The sequence below is a fragment of the Nanorana parkeri genome, unplaced genomic scaffold, assembly GCF_000935625.1.
Source record: "Nanorana parkeri isolate BGI_ZX_2015 unplaced genomic scaffold, ASM93562v1 scaffold1536, whole genome shotgun sequence".
In the NCBI taxonomy this organism is placed as follows: Eukaryota; Metazoa; Chordata; class Amphibia; order Anura; family Dicroglossidae; genus Nanorana; species Nanorana parkeri.
The window spans coordinates 105,348-123,481 of record NW_017307804.1 but is presented as its reverse complement, the minus strand read 5'-3'; the positions used below and the strand labels follow the sequence as shown (position 1 = coordinate 123,481).

General features: G+C 45.1%; 1 protein-coding gene across 1 annotated transcript in view; it reads left to right on the top strand.

The window, feature by feature from the left end:
- Nucleotides 1-3,285: 3,285 nt before the first annotated feature.
- Nucleotides 3,286-18,134, top strand: part of LOC108798687 (zinc finger protein 850-like) — a 38,260-nt gene continuing 23,411 nt past the window's right edge. The window contains exon 1 of the mRNA XM_018570459.1: nucleotides 3,286-3,980. Coding sequence (XP_018425961.1) covers nucleotides 3,333-3,980 — 648 coding nt within the window. The 5' untranslated portion in view covers nucleotides 3,286-3,332. The remainder of the gene's footprint in view (nucleotides 3,981-18,134) is intronic.

Below are 18,134 nucleotides of genomic sequence, written 5' to 3'. Positions count from 1 at the left end.
TTTCAATATTGAATATTTAATATTCCAAAATTGTAAAGCCTAAGTGCTTGTAGCGTGCAATTAACGGTCGCTGCTGCAAAACGCAGCTATGGTGTGTTACCATGCAGTAGGTGTGTTGTGTTGCCATTCATTTGAATGGCACTCCAACACACCTCCCAGCTGCAGTGGGGTGAAACGCATTGCAGTGCGCGGTATATGCAATATCGTATATTATGGTGCGGTGAAAAAAACTAGTGCATACATTGTGGAACCGCGTGTTGCTGTATGGTGGAGCACATTGCAGCCGGGAGGTGCATTGGGGTGTCATACAAATGAATAACAACACAACGAACCTGACTCACTGCAACGCACAGTTGGTGCATTTCACAGTAGCATGCATTAGTCGTAAGCTACCATGTAAACTACCATGTAAACTATGCACTGCAGTGGTATGATTGGGCCCTTCAAATAGGTCTTGCCCAAAGGTGAGGTCTATTAGACCTCTAATGTCACCTATTGAACCCATAGAAGCTGATGGTGGAGGTAACCGGGGCAGCAGAGGGAGGGACACACACACACTTTTTTTTAGCAGCATACTGCTAAACTCTGCAGCCGCCCACTCACTTGTATGTAAAAGGCGCACAGTGCGCAGAAGTCACCAACTGTCTGCAGAGTCAATAGTTACAGACCTCCAAACTTCGTGTGGCCTTCAGATTGGCACAACAACAGTGCGTAGAGAGCTTCATGGAATGGGTTTCCATGGCCGAGCAGCTGCATCCAATCCTTACATCACCAAGTGCAATGCAAAGCGTGGGATGCCGCGGTGTAAAGCGCGGCACCACTGGACTCTAGAGAAGTGGAGACGTGTTCTCTGGAGTGACCAATCACGCTTCTCTGTCTGGCAATCCGATGGACGTGTCTGGGTTTGGTGGTTGCCATGAGAACGGTACTTGTCTGACTGCATTGTGCCAAGTGTAAAGTTTGGTGGAGGGGGATTATGATGATGTGGGGTTGTTTTTCAGGGGTTGGGCTTGGCCCCTTAGTTCCAGTGAAGGGAACTCTTAAGGCATCAGCACACCAAGACATTTTGGACAATTTCATGCTCCCAACTTTGTGGGAACAGTTTGGGGATGGCCCCTTCCTGTTCCAACATGACTGCGCACCAGTGCACAAAGCAAGGTCCATAAAGACATGGATGAGGGAGTTTGGGGTGGAGGGACTTGACTGGCCTGCACAGAGTCCTGACCTCAACCCCATAGAACACCTGGACAGCCTTCCCAGAAGAGTTGAAACTGTTATAACTGCAAAGGGTGTGCCAACTCGCAATTGAACCCTACGGACTAAGACTGGGATGTTATTAAAGTTCATGTGCGTGTAAAGAAAAGCGTCCCAATACTTTAGGCAATTAGATCGGTCATTCACTCGGCTGCCCACGGCAGCTTCGTGAATAGACCCCATAGTGTATTCACACACATGGTGGAGCTATGACCGAATACGTCCCTTTTGGACAAATGTGTTTAGGATATATAGCTCTATCCAATCCACCTCAGTAGATCCTGTCTTATATGTCGCTCTCCTATCACTTCTGCCAGGATCTATTAGGAAATGTAAAAAAGATGCCCTTCCGTTTTGTCTATCAGCAGCCAGAGTGTGTATATCTCGCAAGTGGAAATCAACAGTGGCCCCTACATTAGAAAATTGGCTAAGTGTTATGGATGTGTTAAATCTTTAATATCATATTTATCATGTACAATATGATAAATAGTTATATATTTCATTTATTCAAATAGGCCCTAAATATTCCAAGTTAAATGTGTGACAGAGAGCTTTTGTTATTGATTACTTCCAGATGTGTCTACTCCTCTTGAGCCTGAGAAGTTTAGAAAGGTCATGGAAAAGGTCAAGAAAGGTCCTAGGTCCAGAGGATGGATAATTAGGCTGCATATGTAATTGATACTTCTATGTAAGCCATATTCTGTTTATTGTAATATTTCTTGGGATCTTAACTGTCAATCTATATATGTTTATATTCAATGATGGACAGGTACGGAATGTTTCAGTTAAATGACATGCAGAGATTGGTAACAGATGTTTGTAAGTGAATACAATGGCTGTGCTATATCCATTGAGTTCGGGATACACGAGGGGGCAGGGCCTTCCTTAAGGGTCACTCACACATATCGACACATATCGAGGCCCCGTTCACATGTAGCGACTTATCGCGCGATTCCCGCCGCGATATCGCACATTTTTGCCGTGCGATATCGCGAGAAGTCGACGGCCAATGCTATTCAATGGAGCTGTCTTAACTCCATGTCACGCGTCGCTCGTCGCGGTCGCAAGTCGCTTCTACCGGGCCCTTTTTTCCCGCGGATTTTGCTTTTTTTCTATGGAGCCCGACGGAGAAGGTCGCGCTACTGTCGCTGGATCATCGCTGGAACGTCGCCCCGAAAGTCGCGCTATCCCGGCCGCTGCAAAGGTATGTCGCTACATGTGAACGGGGTCGAACGCACACTCAGACTCACACACACACGCGCTCTTACAAAGAAACTACAAGAGATACACATATACAGATACAATCTCATCACACGAAGACGAACATCACTATTTTACATACTTTGCTACATTTTACAAATACTTTTCCTTTATTCATTTGATATTGGACTATTATCTATATACCTATTTTTGTATGCTTTATAACATTTCAGTGTTGTTTGATGACTTTATAGAACTAAATAAAGTCACACTTATTTTTGGACTAACTGGCCGTTTCAGCAAGTTTCTTATACAATCACCTCAAGACACTTGTAAAATATAAGTGTCTAAAATTCTAACAGGATGACATGATGAAAATGGAGAAGTTGGTGGTGGAAGATACTGATGGACTAGAGGAACATTCTAGAGTTTGGTCGGGTTGGATGGAATATAGAGCCAGGGAGAACTTTCATGTTTTGTTGGGAGAGGTTGGTCTTGGTAACTACATACGGGGGAGACTGTAGTTTAAGTGGAGGAGTTATATGTGGGTTAAGAAGGGATAATTATATGTATAAGGCATCTGTCACATTGATACCCATGTAAACATAACCTTTATTAAATATATATATGTGGTAGTTGCCTTATCCTTGATTTAATCCTCTTTAGATGAGATATGTTTTATAAAGCACACCACAGGATGTAACACAGCACAGAAAATAAGTCCTCCATCCTTACTGACTGTTCCAGAAGATTTATTCCTGCTGCTTTTTTTTTAACTCTATGTGACTTATGCTTACTATATGCATATTTATTATTTTTATAACAGGTGGTGTACCTTACGGGATTTCCTCTAGGCACGCTTCTTATCAAACCCCAAAATGAGTCAAACTAAGAAGACATATGACTGCTCTGAATGCGGTAAAAGTTTCATTTTGAAGTCAAAACTTACCACTCACCAGAAAATTCACACTGAAGAGAAGCAATATCCTTGTTCTGAATGTGAGAAATGTTTTAGAAGGAAGATACATCTGACTCAACACCAGAAGATTCACACGGGAAAGAACATATGGCCGTGCTCTGAATGTGATAAATGCTTTGTATACAAGTCACACCTCGAAGTCCACAAGAGGTCTCACACAGGAGAGAAGCCATTTAGATGTTCAGAATGTGATAAAGAATTCCCAGAAAAGAAAAATCTAATCCAACACATGAGGATTCACACCGGAGAGAAGCCGTACAGATGTTCTGAATGCGATATGTGCTTCGCAGAAAGGGGAAACCTGACGAAACACCAGAAGATTCACACGGGGGAGAAACCATACCCGTGTTCTGAATGCGGTAAATGTTTTTCGAGACATTCAAAGATGATCGAACACCAAATGATTCACACAGGAGAGAAGCCATATCCTTGTTCTGAATGTGGTAAATGTTTTAGAAGGAAGGCACATCTGATTCTACACCAGAGGATTCACACGGACGAGATGCCATATCAGTGCTTGGAATGTGGTAAATGTTTTAGAAGGAAGGCACATCTGATTCTACACCAGAGGATTCACACGGACGAGATGCCATATCAGTGCTTGGAATGTGGTAAATGTTTTAAAACCAAGGAAGCTCTGACCCAACACCAGAGGATTCACACAAGATTGAAGCCAATGAGATGTTTGGAGAGCCTTAAACAGACACCAGAAGATCAACCCAGGAGAGAAGACATTTAGATGTTTGGAGAGTGTTAAATGGACACGAGGAGATTCACACAGGAGAGAAGACATTTAGATGTTTGGAGAGGTTCCTGATGGAAACACAATCAAAGCGTTATACACAAAGATCATCTAGGAAAACGCAGTCAGAGTCATGCAGGAGAAAGACTCTATTCATACTAAATGTAACAAGTCCCGTAAAAATGTTTCAAAGCTTCTGAACACTAAACAGTCCACACATGAGACAAACCAATTTCTAGATGTTTGGAATGTGACAAGAATGTCTTTCCAAAGCTACATTTTACTAGACACCAGAAGATTCACACAGGAAAGAACATTTTTTAGATATTTTTTGAAGTGCTTCACATATACTCTATGTTAAATTCTACACACCATTCTAGTCATACTTAAAATAAGTTGATTAAGGGCTAGTGTTGGGGCATCACAGCCACGCCCTCCGGCATCAGTGCGTTCGGCTGCACGGGTACGCGTGGCACAATGCCTGTGTTCTGGTCAGGTCAGAAAAAATGCTGCAATTTTTTTCTCACCGGACCGGAACGCAGGCATTGATGTGCTACGCGTTCCCGTGTGGCCGATCGCACTGCGGCCGGATGGCGTGGCTGCAGTGCCTTTTGAGTTCAAAGCACCTACACCCCTCCTGCCCCAACACAAAGCGAGCCGGCCGCAATGGGATCCAGTGCGTTCCGGCCCCAATCGGGCCAAAACGCACTGTGGCTGGTGTAAACTAGCCCTCAATGTTCATGTGATGTTCATGTAATGTTGTACAAATAAAGCACTGGAATGTTTTGTATCACACGGTATTGGTGGAATTTTTGTATGGAGCAGGCAAAGACCAGTAAGATGTCTTTTATTCTTGTATTTGTGTCAAAAACACCATAAAGTGTCCCCGTATTTAGCACATTCTGAAACAACTGGCCAAGAGAACAAGAGGCAGATATTTAAGATATAAAAACAAAATGTCTGGGCAAAGAAACACACAGATCAGATATAACATTATGACCACTGACAGGTGAAGTGATTACCATTGATTTGATCTGGTTACAATGGCACCTGGAAGTGGGCAGGATATATAACAATGGCCCCTGGAAGTGGGGGGGATATATTACAATGGCACCTGGAAGTGGGGGGGTATATTACAATGACACCTGGAAGTGGGCGGGATATATTACAAGGGCACTTGGAAGTGGGGGGGTATATAACAATGGCACCGGGAAGTGGGGGGGATACATGACAATGGCACCTTGAAGTGGGGGGGATATATGACAATGGCACCTGGAATTGGGGGATATATTAGGCAGCAAGTGAACATTTTGTCCCTGAAGTTGATGTGTTGTTAGCAGAAAAAATGGGTAAGTGTAGGGATTTGGCTAGATGACTGTCAGGGCAACTCCAAAACTGCAGCGTTTGTGAGATGTTCCCGGTCTGCAGTGGTCAAGACCGACCAAAAGTGGTCCATGGAAGAAAAAGGAAAACTGGTGAACTGGCGACAGGGTCATGGGTGGCCAAGCCTCAATGATGCATGTGGGGAAAGAAGGATGGCTCATGTATTCCAATTCAATAGAAGAGCTAATGAGATCAAATTGATGAAAAAGTTCACGCTGGTTCAGATATAAAGGTCTGAACACTGTCCACTGCCAAAAGAGCCGACAGATGAGCATCGGAACTGGACCTTGGAGCAATGAAGGAAGGTGGCCTGGTCTGATGAATCAAGTTTTCTTGTACATCATGTGGATGGCCGGGTCTGTTTGTGTTGCTTAGCTGGGAAAGAGATGGCATCAGGATGCACTATGGTAAGAGGGTGAGCTGGCGGAGGAAGTGTGATGCTTTGGGCAATGTTCTGCTGGGAAACCCCTTCTTGCAAATGGTATTACCCGATGGCAGTGGCCTCTTTCATCAGGATAATGCGCCCTGTCACACTGCAAAAGTGGTTGAAGAATGGTTTGAGGAACATAGCAACATTTATGAGGTGTTCACTTGGCCCCCCAAATTCTCCAGATCTCAATCCAATCGATCATCTGTGGGATGTGCTAGAAAAACAAGTCCGATCCATGGAGACCGCACCTTACAATTTACAGGTCTTAAAGGATCTGCTGCTGACGTCTTGGTGTCAGGTATCACAGCATACATTCAGAGGTCTAGTGGAGTCCATGGCTCAGCGGGCCAAGAAGAGGGGGACCTACTCAATATTATGCAGATGATCATAACGTTATGGTTGATCGGTGTAATGTGGCACGTGTTGCAAAAACGTCGGAATGTGGAAAATTGTGGGTCCGGACAAATTGCAGTAACAGTGGAAGTGACTGAGAGAGTATAGTTAAATAAACCCTAGGCCTACTCTGCTATGGGTCAAGAGTGCCTAACGCACAGAGCGCATGGGTCAGGAATGCATGACTTATAGAGTGTAGGGGTCAGGAGGGGGTAACGCATGGAGTGCAGAGGTCAGGAGTTAATAAAACATGGACTGCAGGAATCATCCATGTGTACTATAAGAAATGCAGGGGTCAGGAGTGTGTAACACATGCAAGGCAAGGGTCAGGAGTGTGTGATGCATAGAGTGCAGGGGTCAGTAGTGTGTAACACAGGGAAGGTAGAGGTCAGGAGTGTGTGATGCATGGAGGGTAGGAGTCAGAAGTACTTAACACACAGATTGTGGGGGTCAAGTGTGCATAATGCATAGAATGCAGGGTACCTAACACATGGAGTGCATGACTAAGGAGTGCATAATGCATCGAGTGCAGGGGACAGGAATGTGCAACACATGGAAGGCAAGGACCAGGAATGTGTGATGCATGGAGAGCAGAGGTCAGACGTTCATAACACACAGAGTGCATGGGTCAGGGGGGTGTAATGTTTACATATGAATAATTAAAGATAATAAAAAAAACAATCCTGAGCCATCCATCATTAGAAATGTGGACTCCAATTCTTTCCAGACTAATCTGGACTCTATCCTATTGCAAGGTTACCTGTATGCTTATACGCCTCATGTTCAGCTTGGCCTAATTGTGTTTACCCAGCTATTCATCTGTCTATCTTCATAGAAACAGTATGAATAAATATATAAAATAAAAAAAAATATATACAGTATATACACACATAATAAAAAGTCCAAAGCAGCACTTCAAAGTATATTTATTCAAAAATAGAAGCAGTGTTTCCATAAAATGCGACAGTTTCGAGCAACAAGCCCTTCCTCAGGCTGGAAAAACACAGACTTAATTGTAACGGAATATATATCCACCCACGTAATCAGGAACCAGAAATCAAACATAATTGGTGACAAATTGTGATCAATTTCTTCAACAGTTAATATATAAGGAATCCGCCATGCAGGAAATAACGATCCTTCAAAGAAGATATATCCCTTTTCCTTTTTTTTACTTTTCTTCCATTCTCTTCTATAAACAAAGAAATCACAAAAACTCGGAATATCTAACAAAAACACATCTAAACTGAAATCTGAATGAAGTCCCCATCAAACAATGGATCCACTGTACCATTTATCTGTTTCAAAGCCATTTCTCTGTTACCCGTCTCCTACTCTTAGGCCCCGTTCACATTTAGCGGTTCGCAAATCGCGCGTTTGTTGCACGATTTGCATTTTGCGCGATATCGCGCGATTTGTCGCACGATATCCTGCAAATGCTTGCATTGAGCAAGCTTGAATCACGGCTAAATCCGCTCCAAAAAGGGTCTTGCTGTAGCGACACACGACCCGCGACAGCGGGACCCTTTGCCCCATTGAGAAGCATTGGAGAGCGATATCGCGCGGTAAATTGCCACGATATCGCGGGAATTACCGCGCGATAAATCGCTCAATGTGAACGGGGCCTTGGGGATACGGTCAATTACCTTTAATTTTAAACGAGAACTATGGGGCACACCTTTCTGGGCATTATGTTTACTAATGACACAGGAGTATATTTTGCAATGTACTCTTGTAATCAAAAAGGCACCAGAAGCTTACAATTCAATATACTGTGGCTCCGTGCTGATATTGTTGGGATCCTGCCCACTCTTCTCTTCTCCCATTGCGTGACAGTGCCTTGTAGGAGCCGCTGCATGTTCATGAATAGTGGCGCAGGCGCAGCAACTCCCGCCGGTCCCCGCAGCTCCATCCCCGCCTCCTTTCTCACCTCCCTCCATGCTGCTGTCTCTATCTTTTCTTCTCCCTGGCTCATCTCATTGGGAATAACAAAAAGATCTGCAGCAGCACTTCAGTAACTGATCATACCTTGTCAGAGGCGTAACTAGTGACCTCAGGGCCCCGGTGCAAGAATCCATGAAGCCCCCCCCAGAAGAAAACAATTGAATACATTTATTTAAAAAAATAAAATAAAAATACATTTTAGACAAAAAACAAACAAACACTTTTCTCTTCCATGCCTCCAGCTCCCCATTCATGTCCCCATTACCTCCTCCTTCATAACCCCAGCTCTCCTCTCCCTGACCACACACTCTCCTCTTCCATGTCCCCAGCTTCTCCTCATCTCCTACTTCACGTCCCCAGCTTTCCGCTCCCTGACCCCACACTCTCCTCTCCCATGTCCCCTTCATATTCCCAGCTCCCTATATCTCCCCCTTCATGTTCACAGGAGGCTTCTCATACCCAGGGAGTTGGAGCTTTCGATAGAACACAGGCAGTTCTATGGTCGGCAGCAGTTCTGTGCAATGAGGAGGCAGGGATAACCCGCTTCCCACTCATTGGCTGCTGCGACGGCTGGATCATACTTCACTCTGCGCCTGGAACAAGGTGAGGGGAGCAGCGTGAAGCACAAAGGGCCCAGGCCAGGAGGAAGAGGCCCCGGTACTGACATTAGCAGTTACCGGGATATTAAATATCCTAGTTATCAGCGATTACCAGGGGCCCCTTCCTCCTGTCCTGGGCCCCCCCTAAGTGGCGGAACTGCAGGGCCCAGTCGTAGCTGCGATCTCTGCGGCCCTGGTAGTCCCACCACTGTACCTTGTACTTATTTTTACACATATGTAAAACATATACAAACATATATTTACACATACTGTATGTTCAGTCATTCTGAATTGCACCCCAATGCACCTGCTGATGGATATCCATATGCAATATTTTTTGGCATCACAAATCACAAGAGCATATCCATCAGCAGATGGGTTGGAGTGCAATTCTAAACGAATGGCACCACCATCGTACTAATGTATTGAGCGTGTGTTGCCACCAGGGCCGAAGCTGGGGGGTTGGGGGTCATGTGCCTTGGTGCCACTTAGGACGGGTGCCACTGAGTGTGTGGATGGGGAACTTCTCCCTGGGGGGGGGGGGCAACTCAGAGCTTTGGGTGACAGAATGTCCAGCTTCCCCACTGGTGAACAGACCCTGAAGTTTTTAACTAAACGAAGCTCAAGCCGTGTATGTATTGCCAGGTGAAGAATATAAAATGACCTCAAGTTTATGATTTGGATTGTATTAAAAAGAATGAAAGAATGCGGCCATGACACGTGTCTTAATGATAGGTTTAGCATATGAATGGGGGTTTTGAATGGCTGACATGGTTCCATATGTGCTAATCACTCTGGGCTTAGTAGAGTGAGCGAAGTGTAGTCTGCAGGGAACTTCAGTCAACATTTCCAATGATGGATAGCTAAGGCTTATTATATTGTATATGCGTTTAAAAAATAGAGTAAGAAAACAATTTTGTAATACTATTACTACTGATAGCACTAGGAACCATTTAGGTATACCGTGTGCACATTCACTGACAGTAAAAAGTAGGGATGCACCGATACCAGTAGTTTGGTACCGAGTACAAGTACCGATAATTTTTTTTCGGTACTCGCCGATACCAATTACCGGGTAACGGAAGTCCCATTCAGGAAGCCAGGTGACGTGTAGTGACTTGCCACCTGGCTTCCTGATTAACAAGAAAGTCCCCTCTTACCTTAGTATGTCCAGCCTGTCACCCCCGGGGCCTCTCCAGCGAGAACGCGGCCTTCCTCCGGTACCCAGCCGGAGCCGTCTGGCCGGCCAATCAGGAAGCCGGGCGCTGTGTAATGACGCAACACCTTTTATTCTGATTGGCCGGGAGGCCGTCTCCATGCTCCCTCATCACCCCTGGAGCCAGACAGCTCCAGGGGTGACAGGCTGGACATACTAAGGTAAGGTAACCTTACCTCACGAGGCCAGCTTCCTGATTGGCCAGCTTCCCGACCAATCAAGAAGCTTCCTGATTGGCCGGGAAGTCGGCTCCATGCTCTCTCATCACAAGTGACGAGAGAGCATGGAGATTTCCGGCCAATCGGGAAACCGGGCAGCGTGTAATGACTCGCTGCCCGGCTTCCTGATACCGGAAGTAGTCGTGCTAGACATCAGAGCATTTGGGCGAGTACGAGTATTCGCCCAAATACTCGGAATCGGCACCGATATCGATACTAGTATCGGTGCATCCCTAGTAAAAAGCACTCAGCTGCTCCTTTACTGGCCAATACCATGACAGGGAAATGACCAGGCTAGATTGTTTAACAGCAATGCAGAAAAGTCGATTAATTGCAGTTGTGTCTGGCAGGACTGTGTCACGACTGTGTAAATCCCAGGACTGGATGAAGAGAAATAGCCCTGCACTGCAAGGGCTCAGTGCTTGTTTTGTCTTGGAGACTCCAATAAAGCTATTTTACTCACCGTATCCTCAGTCTCTCCAGGCAGCTAGACTGGTCCCCTCAACCTCTTCTCCACTTCACTCTAAGTCTAGGTAGTCTAAGGACTGCTGACTTTATTATGTCTCATGTAGGTCCGTTGGCCTAAATTAGACGTGAGGACACTGAGGGAGCTGAGGCGAGAGAGGTGAGCTCTGACTGGCATGGAGCCGGGGATCAGGTGAGTAATACTGCTTTATTTTAGCCCCCTAGACAAAGTGTGCACTTAAGCCTTGCAGTGTAGGGAGTAGCCCACTGCAATGGTAAGTTTTTTCTATACATGGAGTTCTTTTTCCAAACACCAAATGGATAAAATCCTGGTGGAATACAAATAAAGGACCCCACTGCTGCAAGGCCATAGAACTTATCACTGCACCAGAGATATTGCTAAACCCTGTCTCCCAGAGCAGGTATTCCGGGTTCTTCTACTGCGTACACTGGGTCTTCTACTGAGTGCCCTGGGTCCTCTACTGAGTGCCCCGTGTTTTCTACTGAGTGCCCCGGGTCCTCTACTGAGTGTTCTGGGTCTTCTACTGAGTTCCCCCGGGTCTTCTACCGAGTTCCCTGGGTTCCCTACTCAGTGTTCCGAGTCTTCTGCTGAGTTCCCCCAGGTATTCTACTGAGTGCCCTGGGTCTTCTACTGAGTGCCCTGGGTCTTCTACTGAGTGCCCGGGTCCTCTACTGAGTGCCCGGGTCCTCTACTGAGTGCCCGGGTCCTCTACTGAGTGTTCCGGGCTTTCTACTGGTTATGAGTGCATTTGCCATTTGTTTTGCTTGACTGATTTGGTGCAGTGACACACTGGGGGTCTCAGCTGCTATTGTGATGTGCGCGGTCCCTTGTGTGTCCCTGTGCCTTTAAAGGGGTCTGGCTGCCTCCTGGTGAACCGGCACCCAATTTTATCTTTTGCTACATGTGCTCCAAGATGGAGACTCTCATAGGTTAGAGTTAGGACCGCACTACACAGAGGGGCCTTGACGAGGCAGTGTGGCTTCCACATATTCTGCAGAAGACGTGTATCTAAAACCTCTGTTTTTAATCTTAGCAGGTTTTTTTGCATGCTGGCTGATGAGTGTGCCGGGAAACGTTTTGCTGTTGTACTGTATAAAGCCTTTCCATGTGCTTTAAAGCTGGTTATGAGTTGATGAGTGCGTTTGCCATTTGTTTTGCTTCTACTGAGTCCCCCCAAGTCTTCTCCAGAGTTCCTCAAGGTCTTCTACTAACTTCCCCCAGGTCTTCCACTGAGTACTCAGGCCCTTTACTGAATGCCCTGGGTCACTTTTGAAATTTGAGATGATACATTTTATGCATAAACCAGTTTTGAAACATTAATGTGTAATTTATTTTCTTTTTGAATAGCCAATTCATATTCCATTTTCTCTAACAGGGTTATTCACAAAAGGGTGAAGGGTTTGGAGAAGGCGGGAGAAGAGAACAATCTAGGATAACATAGCGGAACTGCAAAGTGAGCTGAATTGGAGAATTTTTCCAAATCAGCTATGTTGTCCTAGATTGTTCACTTCTCCTGCCTTCTCCAAACTCTTCACCCTTTAGTGAGTAACCCTGTAAGTATTAATAATCCATTTGATCTTTATTTCAATAATGTAATCCTAATGTGACAAAGTCACAAATTCAGATTTGATCCAAATTGACCATCATGGTATCCTACCAGCCCCTCAACATTTTAATATGTGTTCCTGGAGGTGCCCCTTGTTCTATAAGGGCCTTAGAAATAGCCCTGTGCTGCTCCATAGTGATAAGCAGCTAATTCTCTAAAAATAAACATATCTTTGAGTCTGGAATATATTTTGATCCTGTGTGGAACTACTGTTTACATAATTTGGGTGTGTTGAGATGTCTAGTGAGATCTTTTTGTGAAAAGCTCTTGTGGCTTTCTGCTCTTGTGGTATTCTGAAGGCAACTATGACTTTTTCTGTTGTTTCAGCCAACTGGTGTAAGATGGGGCAATCCTTTTACCCCACACAGAACATGGTCATGGCTTCTTTCCTTTGTGTCTCCTACCCTGGTGTATCTTCAACTCGTTCTTGCTTCGAAAACATTTATCACAATCAGAACATGGATATGGCTTTTCTCCCGTGTGGCTCATCTTGTGTCGGGTCAATTGTTGCATGCTGGACAATCCTTTATGACACACAGGACAGGAATATGGATTGACACCTGGGTGGGTTTCACAGTGTTGGATCAGCTCTGAATTTCTACTAAAACATTCATCACATTCAGGACAATGATATGCCCTCCTTCCTGAGTGTGTCCTCCGGTGTTTGTACAAGTCTGCAAGGTTTCCAAAGCATTCATTACATTCAGTACATGGATAGGGCTTCTCTCCTGTGTGAATCATGTAGTGTTGAGTAAGTTGTGCCTCTAGCGCAAAGCACATGTCACATTCTAAACATTGGAAGGTCTTCCCTGTGTGGTGGATGCTCTTGTGTGCATTGAGATTTCCTTTATGTGTAAAAAACTTGCCACATTCTTCACATATAAATGGCTTTTCTCCTGTGTGAATCTTCTGGTGTTCAGCGAGCCCTGTAGAATTTGTATAGGACTTGTTACATTCAGAGCATGAATAGGGTTTCTCTCCAGTGTGACTCCTTTCATGTCTTTCAAGGTGTGCTTTGCGTTTAAAACCTTTGCCACATTCCAAGCAGGAAAAGGGCCTCTGTCCTGTGTGATCCATCACGTGGCGTTTGAGAGCTATTTTGCTTTTAAAACCTTGGCCACATTCAGAACATGGATATGGCTTTTCCCCAGTATGATCCCTCTTATGGGTGGAAAGCAGGTACTGGGATCTAAAACATTTGTCACATTCAGAACACTGATATGGCTTCTTCCCAGAGTGAATCATCTGGTGAATGGTGAGCTCTCCCTTGGTTTTAAATGATTTGTTACATTCTGAACATTGATATGGCTTCTTCCCAGTGTGAATCATCTGGTGAATGATAAAATGTCCCTTGATACTAAATGATTTGTTACATTTAGAACATTGATATGGCTTCTCTCCAGTATGAGTTCTCAGGTGGGCATCAAGGTTGGACTTATGTGAAAAGTATTTATCACATTGAGGACATGGATGTGGCTTCTGCTTTATTTGGTGGATATTGTAAATCCTCATATGCTTGTTGCATTCCGACTTGGTCCTGAAACATTTGTCACATTCAGAACACTGATATGGCTTCTCTCCTGTGTGAGTCCTCATATGGAGTTTACACTCTACCTGTGTCCTGAAAAATTTGTCACATTCAGGACACTGGAATGGCTTCTCTCCTGTGTGAGCCCTCATGTGAATGGTGTACTCTGCCTTGGTCCTGAAACATCTGTCACATTCAGAACACTGATATGGCTTCTCTCCTGTGTGAGCCCTCATGTGAATGGTGTACTCTGCCTTGGTCCTGAAACATCTGTCACATTCAGAACACTGATATGGCTTCTCTCCTGTGTGAACCCTCATGTGAACGGTGCACTCTGCCTTGGTCCTGAAACATCTGTCACATTCAGAACACTGATATGGCTTCTCTCCTGTGTGAGTCCTCAGGTGGACGATCCACTGTGTCTTGGTCCTGAAACATTTGTCACATTCAGAACACTGGTACGCCTTATCTTCTATGTGACTCCTTATGTGGAAGTTGTACTCTGCCTTGGTCCTGAAACATCTGTCACATTCAGAACACTGATATGGCTTCTCTCCTGTATGAATCATGTGATGGAGGACAAGTGTTGCCTTAGATTTAAAGCCTTTACCACATTCAGGACACTTAAAAGGCCTCTCTCCAGTGTGAACCCTCTGGTGAATGACAAGAAGGAAATTACATGAAAAGCTTTTGTCACATTCAGAACATTCAAATGCCTTCTTCTTAGCATGATTCATCCTGGGGTTTGATAAGAAGTGTGCCTAGCAGAAATCCTGTGGTGCACAGTACCTGTGAAAAAAATATATTATATACAGATGAATATAGTGAAGAAAAATGACAATGAGAAAAATGAAAAACAGTCTGAGTATATATATAAACCAAGTGCATTGCGCTATTACAACCCAAAAAGTCTGTGTTTTATACAATAAATGAGTCAATGTGTACCAAATATCATCAGCCGTCACGTCACACAAAGCAAATAAAGAAAAACCGTCTGATCAACCGTGATATCAGTGTAACAATTTTCCAACAATAAATGTGTATAACCAAAATACAGCACCAAAGAACCATCAAATATACAATATTTAGCGCAATTAATAATATACATATAAAACCATTCTGTAATAGTCAATATCCAATCCGTGATCCTGAACACAATGTGTTAAGTTCAACAGTTATAAAGCTGGTCATACACCTATAGATTATCTGCAGATTTTCTATGGTCAGATGGAAAAAGTGGAACAGATTCCTCCATCTGCGCTACACTGTGCGGATGGAGGAATCTCCCGCTGGACCAAGCTTCAGTATCTTGCTAGTCGACCCCGCTGGCTCTCAAAATACCTGAATACGCCTGCATCCAATCAGATTGTTCAGGTATTTTGACAGCAAACGGGGCCGACTAGCAAGATACTGAAGCTTGGCCCAGCGGGAGATTCCTCCATCCACACAGTTTAGCGTAGTTGGAGGAATCCGTTGCACTTTATCCATCTGACCACAGAAAATCTGCAGCTAATCTATAGGTGTAGGGCCGGCATTAGTCTCTGCATTGAGAGATTCCACCAACAAGTCCACAAGTGCAAATAACAAGAAGCAAAAACATTCTATATACCTTTTCACAGTTCTTGTATTATATCCCAGTGCTCTAAAATCCACCAAATGTGTAATAACAGGTGTAATCCGCACTCATCAGAGCTTCATGGCCTCCTTTCACAAGGTGGTCATGCATCGCTTGTGACTCTGTATAAGATCTGTGAGATTTAGCTTCCAATGGTAGCGCATTAAGGACACTTCCACTCGCTTTCCACTTTTTAAGGGCTTCTTTGCCCACTTTTATTAACTCAAAAGTCCACACCGGTTTTCCCTCGCAGTGGTTTTCAAACATAAAGTACAGTTTTTATCTTGATCCAAAATAACACTTTCAAAGTCTCACCGACTTTAGGTTGCCTGTTTACCAAACACCTTTCCTACACAGGCTGTGTCCAAACCTCCTGCCACACTGGTGATACGCTCCTCAGTCCGGCAGACACAGACTGGTTCCAGGGTAGAGCAATCCTGACTCCTGCACAGAAACCTCCTCTGTCTCCCAGGTGGAACCCTGAACATTAGTGAGCATCCTCTTCATAATGGCTGTGCACAAGTGCACAACCACTCTGTGTTGGTCACCACTAATGTCCGGACCCAGGAATGGAGATTCCATCCCTCCCAATGCTCTTTGAAATCTCCCAGTTCCAGGAACCCAAGCCAAATCCGGAAAGCCTGGAAAGAACTGCAAAGCCAGCTCTTTCCCAGTAAACGTTTGTGCTTTCTGGAACTGCTCAGCACCCATGGCTGAGAGTCCTGGGTGACTATATTGCCAAAAGACAACATGGCATTGCCACGCACTGCCACAGATCCATTATCAAGGATCCACTCCGCTCAATCCTCCAGTAAAAGTCTGCCAATCTCCACGAAAGGCTCGGAGATTTTACTCAGAGGCTCATAGTGTAGTATTCAAAACTATGCTTTATTATTATTATACAGGATTTATATAGCACCAACAGTGTGCACAGCGCTGTACAATATAAGGAAGACATTACAATCACAATACAATTCAAGACAAGATGGTAAGGAGGGCCTAAAAAACAGTAAAACACTCATATTGAAAACGCTCAACAGTCCCATAATACTGCAATCCCTCCGCTGTTCCCCGTAGGGGGTCACATACTAGTAGACAAACCAGATTTCAGGAAACAATAACTATCATTTGGGAGATTCTAGCAGCAGGGCAGATTGATTACTGACCTGGTAACTAGTGGGGTTAGATGACCATTATCTTACCTCTTTAGGCATTTAAAGGAAACCTATCATAAGATAAGTACGGAGACTAACTTTGCAGGTTTTCTTACTGCACCTCTTACTTTGATCCATATCTTTAGACATTCATTACTGGAGGGATTGGGACATCAGGAAGTGACGTAAAGGAAGTGGGGAACAGTGGGGAACAGCCAGATCATCAACATACATTCAGCCAAAGAGGGCTGGGCACAGTTAGAAACATGGTGAGGGTAGAGCAATGACAAAGAGCCAGCCAATCAACACAGGTCCCGAAGTGAGTTAACACTCACCAAATTGGGTTGAAGGGGAAGGAAGATCAGCCAGCTAGTTGATAGATGAACAGAACAGGAGGGACTGGACAAATGAGGACACGAGTAGAGGGGAGGAGGAATACCGGGGAAAATTCTGCAAATCAACAGGGACTTCCGTAATTGAGGTGAGCAGGAGAAAGAGCATCAGGGAACGCAAAGCAAAGAGTAGTCAGGTGGAAGTGGAGTTGCAGGAAGCTATAAGTTAATCAAGAAACACTAAATGGGACAGAATGGGACACTGGGGCCCAAGGTGTGAAGGGAGAAGGAGGGCACCAAAATCAGAAGTGGTTATGGAGCACTGCATATTGGACATGGTGTAGAAGGGTTTGGTGTAGAAGGGTATGGTGTAGAGTGGCATGGTGTAGAAGGGTATGGTGTAGAAGGGTATGGTGTAGAGGGGTATGGTGTAGAAGGGTATGGTGTAGAGTGGCATGGTGAAGAGGGGCATGGTGTAGAAGGGTATGGTGTAGAAGGGTATGGTGTAGAAGGGTATGGTGTAGAAGGGCATGGTGTAGAAGGGTATGGTGTAGAGGGGCATGGTGTAGAAGGGTATGGTGTAGAAGGGTATGGTGTAGAAGGGTATGGTGTAGAAGGGCATGGTGTAGAAGGGCATGGTGTAGAAGGGCATGGTGTAGAAGGGTATGGTGTAGAAGGGTATGGTGTAGAAGGGTATGGTGCAGCAGGGCATGGTGTAGAAGGGCATGGTGTAGAAGGGCATGGTGTAGAAGGGTATGGTGTAGCAGGGCATGGTGTAGAAGGGTATGGTGTAGAGGGGCATGGTGTAGAGGGGCATGGGGTAGAAGGGTATGGTGTAGAGGGGCATGGTGTATTAGGGTATGGTGTAGAAGGGTATGGTGTAGAGCAGTGTTCCCCAACCCCCGGTACCGGTCCGCGGATCAAATGGTACCGGGCCGCACAGTCTCAGTGCGGTCCGGTCCTGCAATATGGGGCAGTGCAGGGTCGAACACCGGGGCCCCGCACTGCCGACGGGCTTCACAGTGAGGGGCGGGTCCTGTGGCGCCACCCCCCT